Source organism: Ranitomeya variabilis, chromosome 8 (assembly GCF_051348905.1).
Source record: "Ranitomeya variabilis isolate aRanVar5 chromosome 8, aRanVar5.hap1, whole genome shotgun sequence".
In the NCBI taxonomy this organism is placed as follows: Eukaryota; Metazoa; Chordata; class Amphibia; order Anura; family Dendrobatidae; genus Ranitomeya; species Ranitomeya variabilis.
The window spans coordinates 163130210-163146928 of record NC_135239.1 but is presented as its reverse complement, the minus strand read 5'-3'; the positions used below and the strand labels follow the sequence as shown (position 1 = coordinate 163146928).

Sequence of the window (16719 nt, the reverse complement as noted above, 5' to 3'; positions counted from 1 at the left end):
TATGTCACTCCAAACAAGTATCACCAAGCTACGACTTTCCTACTTCGGACACATCATACGAAGAAGGTCAATCACTGGAGAAGGACATCGTGGACCGAAGAATAGATGGAACAAGGCGAAGAGTTCACCACTGTTTCATGTTTTCACCATTTGTGGATAATGGCTCTCACTGTGGTTCACTGGAGACCCAAAGCTTTAGAGATGGCTTTATAACCTTTTCGAGACTGATAGATCTCACTTACTTTATTTCTCATTTGTTCCAGGATTTCTTTGATGATGCCTAGCTTTTGAGGATCTGTTGGTCTACTTCACTTTGTTAGGCAGGTCCTATTTAAGTGATTTCTTGATTGAGAACAGGTGTGGCAGTAATCAGGCCTGCGTGTGGCTAGGGAAATTGAACTCCCCTTTCCAAAGATGTCATAAACCAAAGTTAATTTATTAAAGTGAAAACAGAAACAGTTTAGACCGCACCAACGCCCCTACAAATTAGCCGACACTGCTCACCTGCAGTGGAGGTCCAGTCTTCAGATTCCGGGTGCCATAGCCAAATAAACAACTGGAGTAATCCGAAACAGAAGAGAAAAGAGGCAGCACTCACCGATCTTCCGAGACAGGTAAATTTATTGCTTACAATAAAAACTTCACGGCCGGGGGTGCTGGAATTCTGAGTGCGGCAAGCCTGACGACGGCCGTTTTGCGCCTGACAGGCGCTTCTGCGGGTCAGTCACTGACCCGTAGAAGCGCCCGCCAGGCGCGAAACGGCCGTCGTCAGGCTTGCCGCATTCAGAATTCCAGCACCCCCGTGTTATGGTTCTCAATGGCGAGAGAACATAGCCCAGCATATATGAGAACTAGCTCTTGGAAGATGGAAACTATACTGACCATGAACTAAACCTGCCGCACAACTAGAAGTGGCCGGGTAGCATGCCTACGTTTTTTTATCCCTAGATGCCCAGCGCCAGCCGGAGAACTACCTAATCCTAGCAGAGGAAAAGACAGTCCTGGCTCACCTCTAGAGAAATTTTCCCAAAAGGCAGACAGAGGCCCCCACATATATTGGCGGTGATTTTAGATGAAATGACAAACGTAGTATGAAAATAGGTTTAGCAAAAATCGAGGTCCGCTTACTAGATAGCAAGAAGACAGAAAGGGCACTTTCATGGTCAGCAGAAAACCCTATCAAAACACCATCCAGAAATTACTTTAAGACTCTAGCATTAACTCATAACACCAGAGTGGCAATTTCCGCTCACAAGAGCTTTCCAGACACAGTAACGAAACAGCAGCTGTGAACAGGAACAAAATGCAAAAACACACAAGGACAAAAGTCCAACTTAGCTGGGAGTTGTCTAGTAGCAGGAACATGCACAGAAAGGCTTCTGATTACATTGTTGACCGGCATGAAACTGACAGAGGAGCAAGGTTATATAGCGACTCCCACATCCTGATAGGAGCAGGTGAACAGAGGGGATGATGCACACAAGTACAATTCCACAAGTGGCCACCGGGGGAGCCCAGAATCCAATTTCACAACAGTACCCCCCCCTCAAGGAGGGGGCACCGAACCCTCACCAGAACCACCAGGGCGATCAGGACGAGCCCTATGAAAGGCACGGACAAGATCGGAGGCATGAACATCAGAGGCAGTGACCCAAGAATTATCCTCCTGACCGTATCCCTTCCATTTGACCAGATACTGGAGTTTCCGTCTGGAAACACGAGAGTCCAAGATCTTTTCCACAACGTACTCCAACTCACCCTCAACCAACACCGGAGCAGGAGGCTCAACGGAAGGCACAGCCGGTACCTCATACCTGCGCAACAATGACCGATGAAAAACATTATGAATCGAAAAGGATGCAGGGAGGTCCAAACGGAAGGACACAGGGTTAAGAATCTCCAATATCTTGTACGGGCCGATGAACCGAGGCTTAAACTTAGGAGAAGAAACCCTCATAGGGACAAAACGAGAAGACAACCACACCAAGTCCCCAACACAAAGCCGAGGACCAACACGACGACGGCGGTTGGCAAAAAGCTGAGTCTTCTCCTGGGACAACTTCAAATTGTCCACCACCTGCCCCCAAATCTGATGCAACCTCTCCACCACAGCATCCACTCCAGGACAATCCGAAGATTCCACTTGACCGGAGGAAAATCGAGGATGAAACCCCGAATTACAGAAAAACGGGGACACCAAGGTGGCAGAGCTGGCCCGATTATTGAGGGCGAACTCCGCCAAAGGCAAAAAAGCAACCCAATCATCCTGATCCGCAGACACAAAACACCTCAAATATGTCTCCAAGGTCTGATTAGTCCGCTCGGTCTGGCCATTAGTCTGAGGATGGAAAGCAGACGAAAAAGACAAATCTATGCCCATCCTAGCACAGAATGCCCGCCAAAATCTAGACACGAATTGGGTCCCTCTGTCAGAAACGATATTCTCCGGAATACCATGCAAACGAACAACATTTTGAAAAAACAGAGGAACCAACTCGGAAGAAGAAGGCAACTTAGGCAAGGGAACCAGATGGACCATTTTAGAGAAACGGTCACACACCACCCAGATGACAGACATCTTATGAGAAACAGGCAGATCCGAAATAAAATCCATCGAGATGTGCGTCCAAGGCCTCTTCGGGATAGGCAAGGGTAACAACAATCCACTAGCCCGAGAACAACAAGGCTTGGCCCGAGCACAAACGTCACAAGACTGCACAAAGCCTCGCACATCTCGTGACAGGGAAGGCCACCAGAAGGACCTTGCCACCAAATCCCTGGTACCAAAGATTCCAGGATGACCTGCCAACGCAGAAGAATGAACCTCAGAGATGACTCTACTGGTCCAATCATCAGGAACAAACAGTCTACCAGGTGGGCAACGATCAGGTCTATCCGCCTGAAACTCCTGCAAGACCCGCCGCAGGTCTGGAGAAACGGCAGACAATATCACTCCATCTTTAAGGATACCTGTGGGCTCAGAATTACCAGGGGAGTCAGGCTCAAAACTCCTAGAAAGGGCATCCGCCCTAACATTCTTAGAACCCGGTAGGTAAGACACCACAAAATTAAACCGAGAGAAAAACAACGACCAGCGCGCCTGTCTAGGATTCAGGCGCCTGGCAGACTCAAGGTAAATTAAATTTTTGTGGTCAGTCAATACCACCACCTGATGTCTGGCCCCCTCAAGCCAGTGACGCCACTCCTCAAAAGCCCACTCCATGGCCAAAAGCTCCCGATTCCCAATATCATAATTCCGCTCGGCGGGCGAAAATTTACGAGAAAAAAAAGCACAAGGTCTCATCACGGAGCAGTCGGAACTTCTCTGCGACAACACCGCCCCAGCTCCGATTTCAGAAGCGTCGACCTCAACCTGAAAAGGAAGAGCAACATCAGGCTGACGCAACACTGGGGCGGAAGAAAAGCGGCGCTTGAGCTCCCGAAAGGCCTCCACAGCATCAGGGGACCAATCAGCAACATCAGCACCCTTCTTAGTCAAATCAGTCAATGGTTTTACAACATCAGAAAAACCAGCAATAAATCGACGATAAAAGTTAGCAAAGCCCAAAAATTTCTGAAGACTCTTAAGAGAAGAGGGTTGCGTTCAATCACCAATAGCCTGAACCTTGACAGGATCCATCTCGATGGAAGAGGGGGAAAAAATGTATCCCAAGAAGGAAATCTTTTGAACCCCAAAAACACACTTAGAACCCTTCACACACAAGGAATTAGACCGCAAAACCTGAAAAACCCTCCTGACCTGCTGGACATGAGAGTCCCAGTCATCCGAAAAAATCAGAATATCATCCAGATACACAATCATAAATTTATCCAAATAATCGCGAAAAATATCATGCATAAAGGACTGGAAGACTGAAGGGGCATTTGAAAGACCAAAAGGCATCACCAAATACTCAAAATGGCCCTCGGGCGTATTAAATGCGGTTTTCCACTCATCCCCCTGCTTGATTCGCACCAAATTATACGCCCCACGGAGATCAATCTTAGAGAACCACTTGGCCCCCTTTATACGAGCAAACAAATCAGTAAGCAGTGGTAACGGATATTGATATTTAACCGTGATTTTATTCAAAAGTCGATAATCAATACACGGCCTCAAAGAGCCGTCTTTCTTAGACACAAAGAAAAAACCGGCTCCTAAGGGAGATGACGAAGGACGAATATGTCCCTTTTCCAAGGACTCCTTTATATATTCTCGCATAGCCGCGTGTTCAGGCACAGACAGATTAAATAAACGACCCTTAGGGTATTTACTACCCGGGATCAAGTCTATGGCACAATCGCACTCCCGGTGCGGAGGTAGTGAACCAACCTTGGGTTCTTCAAAAACGTCACGAAAGTCAGACAAGAATTCAGGAATCTCAGAGGGAATAGATGATGAAATGGAAACCAAAGGTACGTCCCCATGAGTTCCTTTACATCCCCAGCTTAACACAGACATAGCTCTCCAGTCGAGGACTGGGTTATGAGATTGCAGCCATGGCAATCCCAGCACCAAAACATCATGTAGATTATACAGCACCAGAAAGCGAATAACCTCCTGGTGATCCGGATTAACACGCATAGTCACTTGTGTCCAGTATTGTGGTTTATTACTAGCCAATGGGGTGGAGTCAATCCCTTTCAGAGGTATTGGAGCCTCCAATGGCTCCAAATCATACCCACAGCGTTTGGCAAAGGACCAATCCATAAGACTCAAAGCAGCGCCAGAGTCGACATAGGCGTCCGCGGTAATAGATGACAAAGAACAAATCAGGGTCACAGATAGAATAAACTTAGACTGTAAAGTGCTAATTGAAACAGACTTGTCAGGCTTCTTAGTACGCTTAAAGCATGCTGATATAACATGAGTTGAATCACCACAATAGAAGCACAACCCATTTTTTCGTCTAAAATTCTGCCGCTCGCTTCTGGACAGAATTCTATCACATTGCATATTTTCTGGCGTTTTCTCAGTAGACACCGCCAAATGGTGCACAGGTTTGCGCTCCCGCAGACGCCTATCGATCTGAATAGCCATCGTCATGGACTCATTCAGACTCGCAGGCACAGGGAACCCCACCATAACATCCTTAATGGCATCAGAGAGACCTTCTCTGAAAATCGCCGCCAGGGCGCACTCATTCCACTGAGTAAGCACAGACCATTTGCGGAATTTTTGGCAGTATATTTCAGCTTCATCTTGCCCCTGAGACAAGGACATCAAGGCCTTTTCCGCCTGAAGCTCTAAATGAGGTTCCTCATAAAGCAACCCCAAGGCCAGAAAAAACGCATCCACATTGAGCAACGCAGGATCCCCTGGTGCCAATGCAAAAGCCCAGTCTTGAGGGTCGCCCCGGAGCAAGGAAATTATAATCCTGACCTGCTGTGCAGGGTCTCCGGCAGAGCGAGACTTCAGGGACAAAAACAATTTGCAATTATTTTTAAAATTTTGAAAGTGAGATCTATTCCCCGAGAAGAATTCAGGCAAAGGAATTCTAGGCTCAGACATAGGTGCATGAACAACAAAATCTTGCAAATTTTGTACCTTTGTGGCGAGATTATTCAAACCTGTAGCTACACTCTGAAGATCCATTTGAAACAGGCGAACACAGAGCCATTCAAGGATAAGAAGGAGAGAGAGAGAGGAAGGCTGCAATATAGGCAGACTTGCAAGTGATTCAATTGAAAGCACACTCAGAACTGAAGGGAAAAAAAAAAAAAAAAAAAAAATTTTTCAGCAGACTTCTTTTTTCTCTCCTTTCTCTGCCAATTAATTTAACCCTTTGTGGGCCGGTCAAACTGTTATGGTTCTCAATGGCGAGAGAACATAGCCCAGCATATATGAGAACTAGCTCTTGGAAGATGGAAACTATACTGACCATGAACTAAACCTGCCGCACAACTAGAAGTGGCCGGGTAGCATGCCTACGTTTTTTTATCCCTAGATGCCCAGCGCCAGCCGGAGAACTACCTAATCCTAGCAGAGGAAAAGACAGTCCTGGCTCACCTCTAGAGAAATTTTCCCAAAAGGCAGACAGAGGCCCCCACATATATTGGCAGTGATTTTAGATGAAATGACAAACGTAGTATGAAAATAGGTTTAGCAAAAATCGAGGTCCGCTTACTAGATAGCAAGAAGACAGAAAGGGCACTTTCATGGTCAGCAGAAAACCCTATCAAAACACCATCCAGAAATTACTTTAAGACTCTAGCATTAACTCATAACACCAGAGTGGCAATTTCCGCTCACAAGAGCTTTCCAGACACAGTAACGAAACAGCAGCTGTGAACAGGAACAAAATGCAAAAACACACAAGGACAAAAGTCCAACTTAGCTGGGAGTTGTCTAGTAGCAGGAACATGCACAGAAAGGCTTCTGATTACATTGTTGACCGGCATGAAACTGACAGAGGAGCAAGGTTATATAGCGACTCCCACATCCTGATAGGAGCAGGTGAACAGAGGGGATGATGCACACAAGTACAATTCCACAAGTGGCCACCGGGGGAGCCCAGAATCCAATTTCACAACACCCCCGGCCGTGAAGTTTTTATTGTAAGCAATAAATTTACCTGTCTCGGAAGATCGGTGAGTGCTGCCTCTTTTCTCTTCTGTTTCAGATTACTCCAAAGTTAATTTATGTTTTAAGGGGGCAATCACTTTTTCACACAGCCTGAAGGTTTGGATTTATTTTCCCCTTAATAATAAAGACCTTAATTTATAAACTGTATTTTATGCTTACTTGTGTTATCTGTGTCTAATATTTAAATTTGTTCTGGGATCTGAAACATTTAAGTGTGACACACATGCAAAAGAATAGGAAATCAGGAATAGGGCAAACACTTTTTCACACCACTGTATATACAGTATCTACCAAGTCTATTGGTAAGCATGATCCACAATGGTTTCACTTTACTAAACCCCCAAGTCCTGGACATAGCACTTGACAGAATTCCACAAAAGAATCCAGTCCCATATTGTACTTAGTGCTGAAGATCTCATCAATATTCAACAAATGTGAAATCCGATCAATTTCTATTTTATCATGAGACTTAGGCTACGTGCCCATGATCAGGAATAGCAGCGTTTTGGATACAGCGTATTTCGCTGCCTCCAGAACGCTGTGTTCTAAAATCACGCAGTCAATCCACATCATCTTAGTGAACTCTGCGGATTTAACGCATCTAATGAATGACTGTGGGGGAAACTAGGCAGCGTAGATGCGTAAACTTGCACCATGGATGAGTTTACCCAGCGTTAAATAGAAGCACAGTGGGCATAGGATTTCTATAAATCCCATCCGCTGTGCTTGTAATGTAGAATTTGCGCTGCTTCCAAAACGCTGCTATTCCTGATCGTGGGCACGCAGCCTAATAGATTCTACATAGTGCCCCAAAGACAAGACGCTAGGTTTCATCTCTTGATATGTTGGTGTCAGAGGAATGTATATAGTGCTAAAAAAAATCAAAATTGGACATAAAACATTAATTGTTGCATAAAAGAAAATAAACATAAAATCTGGAGTTCTTTTCTATTTCTAAAGTTTTGCAGCTGGGAGACAGATAAATAGCCTAAACTTGTTTGTGAGATTAACATGACCCTCTCCCTTATTCTCTTCTTATGAAGATGACTGCAGCTGCAGGCTATGTGAATAGGTTTTCATGCAACTTTGAAGACAGAGGGACAAAGGGACCATTCTCTCCAGGTCCCCAGACTGCAGCTGGACATCCCCCCTCTTTTTATGCCCATCTCTCCCTTATCACTGCTCCAGACATGATGGGGATCTGCATTCCAATACTCAAGGACCTGTTGGCATTCTGGATGTTCGGGTGCTATGGGGGCTTTAAAGATGGCTGCCAAGCGATACACACAGTCCTTTATTATAAGAAGAAGTCATTTCTAGTTGGAAGGTTTGGTCTTGGGAGAATCATTAGTAAATCTACAGATGCAGTCACTGACACTGTAATAAATGAAAACAGAACAACATCCCACTGATTCATGGGGTTTACTTATGGTTGTAGACCTTGGTTTGAACGTGCAAAGAAGAAATAATGAAAAGAAATAGAAACAAAATGTAATTTTTTAATGACTAAACGTAACATGATTTTTTATTCTTTATATAATATGAGTAATCTAAATGTCACTGAATAACACAATTTATACTCTTTTTCCATCTGTCATTTTTAGTGACTTTTAAGATAACGTTCCCAAGTCATATTGTCTCCTTTCATCTTCTGTAATACGTCATCTTTTAACTCTATACACATTTTGGTGCTTTTGTCATAGTTAAAAAAAAACAAATAAACAAGTATATTTGTCTTGTTTTAACCTTTATATAGGTGCTGAAACGCGTTGGAACAATAATGAATCATTTTGCAACACAAAGGGCTTTCCATTTACCGCAGCACGGCCCCTACAACGTGATATCCCCCTCCTCAACTAAAGTTTCATAAGTTAGCATACAGACGTTTTATACTGTGAGATGCCATTTTATTAAAGATTTTCTTTTAGTCTTGCAGCAAGTATAGGGGAGAATAACTCTATAAGATAGTGCCATATAGTGCCGCCATATGGAGTGCCTACTACAATACATGGTTTTGTCCTGATGGAGAGGTGCGCTGACCTCGAAACGCGTTGCCTTTGTAAACCTGATAAAATAAAGTTTTCAAGGAAAATATTTGTTGGATATAATTATCAGCAGTGCATCCAGTGTCACTTCACCCGGATATGTTCATACTACAATACACCGTACTATAGACCCCACCATGTGCATAAAATTCAGGATTTTCCATGTAAAGAGAATATTCTAGTTGATAAAATTAGGATATCAGTTTTTGAGTATGAGTCATGAGAGATAAATTATATCCGGTTCTGCATGGGTTAATTCCGATTGGCTAAACATTGAGAGACAAGTGGTAATAATAATCAGCCTAAGGGAAAATGTGCTTTGTTTATCCAAGTTTGCCAAGGACATCATATGACTAGAGCCAGGACCTGTCTGACGGAAGCAAGCGCAATGAAACGCGTAATTGTCTTCTAGTTTTGACACCGTATGGAGCGGATGTTTGGGACCACAAAATATGGAGCTTTCAGCACAATAGAGTCCTAGTTTCACTTGGCAATCTCATTGTATATATAGGTTATCGTTTTTCCTTTTCATTGTTTTCCCCTGACCACAGAACTATAAGTAGTTATTATAGTAACAAGTGGTTTTCCACCAAGAGAAAACATCAATGATGAAATCATTTTGTGAGAATATTAAAAATGGCACTAATTGTAATTAGACCGGTTCCTAGTGTGAAGGCACTCATGTATCCTTAACCAGGGTCAGTAGATAGAGGTTAATTTATATAAATCCTTTTATTATCTAGATTATTTCAAGAACATTTAAAATGATGCAAACGTATCAATTCCTTATTCATTACATGGGACCAACACGTCTTCATGGTATGGTAACCACAACCTACACTGTACGGATATCATAAGTACTAGCATAATAATTATTAAAATGTTCTGTTCTGAAATACAATCTGTCACCAGGCTTTCCTTATATAATCTGAGAGCAGCATGATGTAGGGCCCGAGACCCTGATTCCAGCGATGTATCACTTACAGGGCTGCTGGCTTTAATTTTTATTCAGCAACTGTTTTCTCTGCAGGAGATCTAGCAGTGCTCAGAATGCTGAGATATGTATAACCCCGCCCACACCACTGATTGGCTGAGCTGTGTATAACACCGCCCACACCACTGATTGGCTGAGCTGTGCATAACCCCGCCCACAGCACTGATTGACTGAGCTGTGTATAAACCCGCCCACACCACTGATTGGCAGCTTTCTGTGTACAGTGTGGAGTGCCCCCGTAGGGCAGTGGGGTACTCAGCACTGGGTCCTTCGGTTCTCAAGGGGGATGTCACGGTGGCTGACCCAGTCCGTGGCCCTGGGAACGTCCGTTGTAAATAGGGGAAAGGTCTTTAAAGGGATAATGTTTGTGATGCCACCTGTGGTATTCGGTCAGGGTGACCGATGCTGCTTAGGGGTCCGCTGGGGTGATGTTATGGCAGCTAGATGGTATACCTTCCCACAGGTGAAGTGTATCCCCAGGGCTTCCCAGTGTGTAGATGGTGGATGGTGAAAGGCGCAGAGAAGAACGAGGACACAAGGTTGCAGTTTCTTTACCTTTACTGAAGGCTTCAGCATCCACAGTCCAGGGTACCGACCACAGGGCAGGTAGAGTCCGGCCGGTCTGAAGGCAAATCCAGAGTCCCCTTATCCAGGTGGAAATCAGTAGCCTTCCTCTAGCACCTGTGTGTTGTAGTACCTTATTGCTGAGCCTCTCATAAGGTCCTCACAACTGTTGTGGATGTTCTAGGTGTTAAGTCTCTCTCTGTCCCCCTGATAGTAAAGATAGCACAAACCCGTAGGTGGTGGATGGTGTGAGGCGCAGTGAAGAACGAGGACACAAGGTTCCAGTCTCTTTACCTTTACTGAAGGCTTCAGCATCCACAGTCCAGGGTACAGACCACAAGGTAGGCAGAGTCCGGCCGGTCTGAAGGCAAATCCAGAGTCCCCTTATCCAGGTGGAAATCAGTAGCCTTCCTCTAGCGCCTGTGTGTTGTAGTACCTCCCTGCTGAGCGTCTAAGTAAGGTCCTCACAACTGATGTTGGTGTTCTAGATGTTATGTCTTTCTCTCTGTCCCCCAGATGGATAGGAACAACCCGTATGACTGATGGCCTGAGGCTCTTTACAGGGACTCTAGCATGCCCCAGCCTCCACTAGTTGCCACCGTGCTTCCTGGGTATAGGGCGGGCAGGTAACGTGAAATTAGCTGTCCTGCCGGTCTTTGGAGCAAGGTATGAAGGACTGTTGCTCCCTCGGTGTTCCGGCTACAGGGATACTGCGCCTCAGAAAGAGGCAGCCTGTGCAGGGCAGAACTCCTGGATTTCCTCTCCTTTTTGCTATGACTTCGTTTCTCACCCTCTCTACAATACAGTTCTCTGTTCATGTCTCCTTCTTGGGAACTGCCACATGTCGGGCAGGCGCAGCTCCGTGACCTTCTGTCTAGACCTCTAACAGGATCCCACACCTGTCAGGGACCAACTACCTGAGCCGAAGCTCAGCCAGCAACTCCTGAGAGGAGCTCAGACAGCATCTCCCTCTCTTTCTATTCAGACCACCAGTTTTACCTAATTGTGAAGAGTGCCCTAATAAATAGTAGCATAGCTCCCCCTGGTGGACTGGAGTATGAAGTGTGTTGTATGGTTGTGATACCTGGTAAGGAGATCTCCTTTATTGCCCTCAAACGTAACATCACTCCCACCTAGAGGAGAATGATATTACTGCAACGACCAGGACCCTGGGGCGCTGCAAGTGTATATTGACAGAATGCTGCTAATTAGTGGAGGTGGCAGGGTTATAGAGAACAAGTTGACCAGGAGGCACGAGACACCTAGTCCTGTAGTGATAATCACCTGCTGATAAAACACTGATTTTACAGCAAAACACAGCAGGGTCTCTGCCCATACATCATGCTGCTATCAGATTACATATCAAAAATATTCTATCATAGTCTCTTTAGTGCCATGTAACAGATTGGTTTACAGAGTTCTAACACTAAAGGCTCAGGGGCACTGCGTTAGAAAAGATCAGCTCAGACCCCCAACACAACTTCTCTTCATGGCTTCAGGCTATGATCCGCGCCCGTATTTATTATTATGCTTTGCTTATATAGCTCCATCATATTTCACAGCGCTTTACAGACATTATTATCACTGTCCCCATTGAGGCTCACAATCTAGATTCCCTATCAGTATGTCTTTGGAGTGTGGGAGGAAACCGGAGAACCCAGAGGAAACCCACCAAACATGGGGAGAACATACAAAACTCCTTGCAGATGGTGTTTTTGGAGGGATTTGACCCAGGACCCCAGCGCTACAAAGTAACAGTGCTGCTAACCACTGAGCCACCCATACCTTTCAGCTGAATCCATCAGTACAGTGTTACCAGCCCAGTTATCCTTATTGTGGTAAGCAATAGCCTTTCTTGGCCAGTGGTATCAAACTCATTTTTATTGAGTGCCACATCTACATTATGGTTGCCTCCAATGTGACAGTTGCAAGTGTAAGACTGTATGAATGTAAGATCTCCTTAACATATCGTTAAATATCCTGTGACAAGGTCCAACAGCCCGAAACACCGTGTCTGTGAATTGAGATACTGATTTGGCTTTTATCCTAAGTCACATTGCACGACTCGTTAAAAGGTTGATCGTGACTTGTAGGATCGCTACTTCCAACAGGTGGCGCTATAGAGTTTAAGTCCTCTTTTTCTCAAAAGAGGCAATTTGCATATCTCACCACATCATCCATTAACCCCTTGGACTCACAGACCCTTCTGGCCTTTACGACAGACCTTTCATTTTTGACTCTACCATAAGGACCCATAACTTTTTTTTATAGTTTTTGATCGCCATAGTCCCATATGGGTTCTATTTTTTTTTTTACAGTATAAGTTGTATTTTTTCAGTGGCATCACCTTAGGTCTCATAGCACTGATTACCAAACTTTTTAAACTCTTTATGGGAAGGAATATAAACAAAACAGTTCTTCCGCTGTCTTTTTTTTCTGTGTGTTTTGCGGGTCAGTCAAAATATGGCGATATCAAATTTATATTGTTTTATGTATGTTTTTATTACTTTCATACAATTAATACACACTTTGAAAAAAAATCATTTGTTTTGGGGTTGCCTTATTCTGAGAGTCATCAGTTTCCTAATTTTTTCTTATCAGCGGAGCTGTTTGAGGGCTTGTTTTTGTAGGAGAAGCTGTGGTTTTCATTGTCGCCATTTTTTGTACACGCGACTTTTTAGTCACTTTTTAGTCACTTTTTATTAAAAAGGTAAAAAGCAATTCTGTAGTTTTTTCAAATATTAATTACCATTGGGTATCATTGTAATTTTATCTTTATTCTGTGGGTTGATACCATGATAACAATACCAAATTGATTTACTTTGTTATGCTACTTTTGTACAAGAAATTACTTGAAAAAAAAATAAATATATATATCTTTTTGTGTGTGGGCCTGTTTTTTTTTAAGAACAAGCTGCAGTTTTTACTGGTTCCCCTTTTTGGCACATATTACTTGTTGACCTATTTTTGATTTTTAATTCTTTTTCTTTGTAGTAGGCATGAAATGTAATCTGGAATTGGTTTTAAATTCCATTTTTATAGGGTACACCATGTAGCATAATTAACATGATAACATTTTTCTGTGGGTCTATATAATTACTTTGATACCAGTTTTATAACTTATTTCTTTTTCACAAGAAAATATCTTTTTTCATAAAAAATGTTTTGGGGGTCATCGTATAGTAAAAGTCCTAACTTTTTCATTTCTCTGTTTTTGGGGCTTGTTTTTTTTTGCAGAACAAGCTGTAGTTTTTTGCTGCTAACATTTTGTAATGCATATAACTTTTTGATCACATTTTATATAATTTTTTTTGAGCCAAGATTAACCAAAAATGTCAATTAATGTATAGTTTTTCATATTTTTTATAATAATGTCATCTAAGTGCAGTCCAGTGTTTTTTCTACAACTTGACATGCATGGCTAAATGCGATCCAATCGGATCCAACTCGGGCATGGTGAGATTTTTTTTCCGCAGACTGGCTCGGTACAAGAAAAAAAATCAGACATGTGCACGGCCCCATAAAATAACGTCAGTCCTAGTGCGATCCAAAGTTTTGGCGTATCACACTCAGACCGAAAATACGGTCATGTACATGAGCCCTAATAATAACGACTACAAGACAGTGAAATGATCATTTATGAAGATTGGAAAAATGGTGTAAAAAGAAATGCCATGATTGATTTTTTCTCCAACCCATAAAAAATTAAATAAAAACGCTGAGGCTGTGTTCACATATAGCATAAATTCAGCATTTTTTCTGCTGCTTTTTATCTGCACACTTTGAACCATACTATCTAATAATCTCTGATTTTTGCTGCTTATTTTTGTGCCTTTCTTTTATGTGCTTTTGGTGCAGATCTGAAAACTTTGATTATGCAATTAAAAATACAACTGCATCTTTTTATATATGTCTATTTCAGGTTCCTCATTGAAGCCTAAAGAGGAAAAAAAGGAACCAAACCCGCACAGTACAACACCTTCGTTAGATGCACAGCGGCTGCGGTTTTCAAGAAATCATAACAATTGGCTTCGACAGGTAAGCCATATTCACTTGTAGCATAAATGCTGCGTTTCTTGCACAGAAAATCTGCCGAGTTTAACTGTCTAGGCAAAGTGGATATGATTCCACGAAAACTCATGCCCTCTGTGCGTCAAAAGTTGCTGTTGACCTATGTGGTTTTAGTATTGTTTTTCCGCTATAGGCTTCTATATGGAGCCTAAAAAATGTCTGTTTAAGGGGGTGGAGATGTGGCCAACACTGCCCATTGAAGACACGTGTATCGTTGTAATGTTTCTGAATTCAATGATTCGCATTGTTAGTGATAAAGCTGTATTCAAGCAAAATTGGACTCCTTTCTCTTCTGTAATAGTTGGGAGATATGGTAACTGAGCTCCCGATGGCGGGAAATTACCTGTAATATGGACATACAGTTATACCAATGTGCAGGAAAGGTTTAATCATGTTCTGAAAATAACAGCAATTCAAATGTATGGTTAAATGTAAATCAACTAGATTTCTTGTTAGAAATGCATTTTGTTATATTTTTAATTTACATTCATGTATTCTCTTTCCCATATTTCATTAAAATTGCATCAGTTTTCTCTTATTGGACATTTTGGGATTATTGGTATATATTTTACGCTTATGTGAAATACTTCAATCTAGTGGCAGGATGCGGGATGCAGTCACCAATGTATTGGTTAGTAAAAGGCCAAGATGTAATTAGGACCAGGTCAGGTATAGCCAACCCCTTCCATCTGTTTAGCACCGGGTGTCCTATCTTGGAGGAGTGCTTGGGTGTCTGGTTAGGGCTGTCAGGGTTGTCACTGTCTGTGAGTTGTTGAACATAAACGATGTGTTGATGCGCGCAGGAGCTGAGCTCAGAATACAAAATGGCACTCGCTCCCTCAGCTGGTGTCACCCCCACTAAGTACTGGCTGCGCCCTGCAGGATAGGACGAAGCTAGCACTTAGCATAGGGGCAGTGCCAGCACAGGGAGCGGGTGCCATCTTAGATTCTGATTTCCAGTGTGCAACTCCACACCTTTCTGATCAGCAATTCCTATATGGTGAAGATTATGAGGCCACATTTTCTCCAGCTGCTATACAGACCACAGTCGGGACTCTTCTGCCTATAGCCGCTATACAAAAGATGTATGCCAGACATTTGGACATCAAAACTTCCATTTTAAATGGTGACATTGAAGAGAACTTGTACATGACTCAACCTTTGGGTTATATCAAAGAGGATGATGAGAGTCTCGTGTGCAAACTACAAAAATCGCTCTATGGTCTTAAGCAATCGTTAAGAGCATGGATCACTAAAATGAACAAAGTTTTATCGGAAGAAGGATTTAAAAGAGTTCAAGCAGATCCGTGTTTATACACAAAATGTACAGACGAGAAGTGGAAGTGTATTCTCTTATGTGTGGACGAAGTGATTATGATTCATCAAGAGGAAACAGAAATTGCAAAGATGACTAAAATTCTGAATCAGAATTTTGAAACTAAAGACCTTGGAAATGTGACATATTATCTAGGAATCCAGGTCCAAAGAGAAGAAGATGGAAGCTTTCTTTTAAACCAAAGTACAAAAATCAACTCAATTCTGAATTAGTTTGGAATGTCAGAAGCCAAAGGTATATCAACGCTAAAGGAACCATCCTACTTAAAGTTGGAAGGAGAAGGTGATCTTTTACCTAACAATGAGAAATACAGACAGGCAGTGGGGCCAATTCTATACATGGCAACTATGACTCGACCGGATATCGAAGCAACAATAGGAATTCCCTACAGATGTGTGGAGAAACCACATCAAAAACACTGGAATGCTGTTAAGAGAGTTCTTCAATATTTGAAAGAGACTCAAGAAATACATTTAAGGATATGTGCAACAGGAGAACTAAAACTCACAGGCTATGTGGATGCAGACTGGGCTGGTGATTTAAATGATCCTAAATCCACAAGCGGTTATTTGTTCAAGCTTGGAGAAAGTTCAATTTCTTGCTCTAGTAGAAAGCAGGTGTCTGTATCATTGTCATGTCATGTCATATCATCTACAGAAGCAGAGTATGTGTCTGCAGCCCATGCAAGTCAAAAGTAATTTCGCTAAACCAATTGTTATGCGATGGTGGTAAGCCATCAACTCAATCGACTCTGATTTATGAAGACAACCAAGGATGCATTAAACTTGCATACAGTGAGAAGATCAATGTGAGAACCAAACACATTGATGTTAAATATCGTCACCTGCGTGATTTGATGTAATGTGGAATAATTGAGTTTGTTTGTTGTTAGACTGGCCAGATGATAGCTGATGTTATGACAAGCCACTTCCAAGAGCCAAATTTGAAGAATTCAGAGCCATTATGGGGCTAGCAGGATAAGTAGCTGTTGAGTAAGGGTGTTGGAATAATGCTTATTATTGTATATATTGCAACAACTACTATTTACTACTGTTTAATAGTGCACGAGTCTCTGTCTCTAGCTATGGTAATAGATTGCCAGTATAGACTGTTAAATGGAAAA

General features: G+C 42.8%; 1 protein-coding gene across 1 annotated transcript; it reads left to right on the top strand.

Annotated features, from left to right (window-relative positions):
- The first annotated feature begins 15943 nt into the window (after positions 1-15943).
- Positions 15944-16294, top strand: LOC143788833 (uncharacterized). Its single transcript, XM_077278744.1, has one exon. It carries the CDS (start codon positions 15944-15946, stop codon positions 16292-16294), a length of 351 nt encoding a protein of 116 aa, XP_077134859.1.
- Positions 16295-16719: the final 425 nt, after the last annotated feature.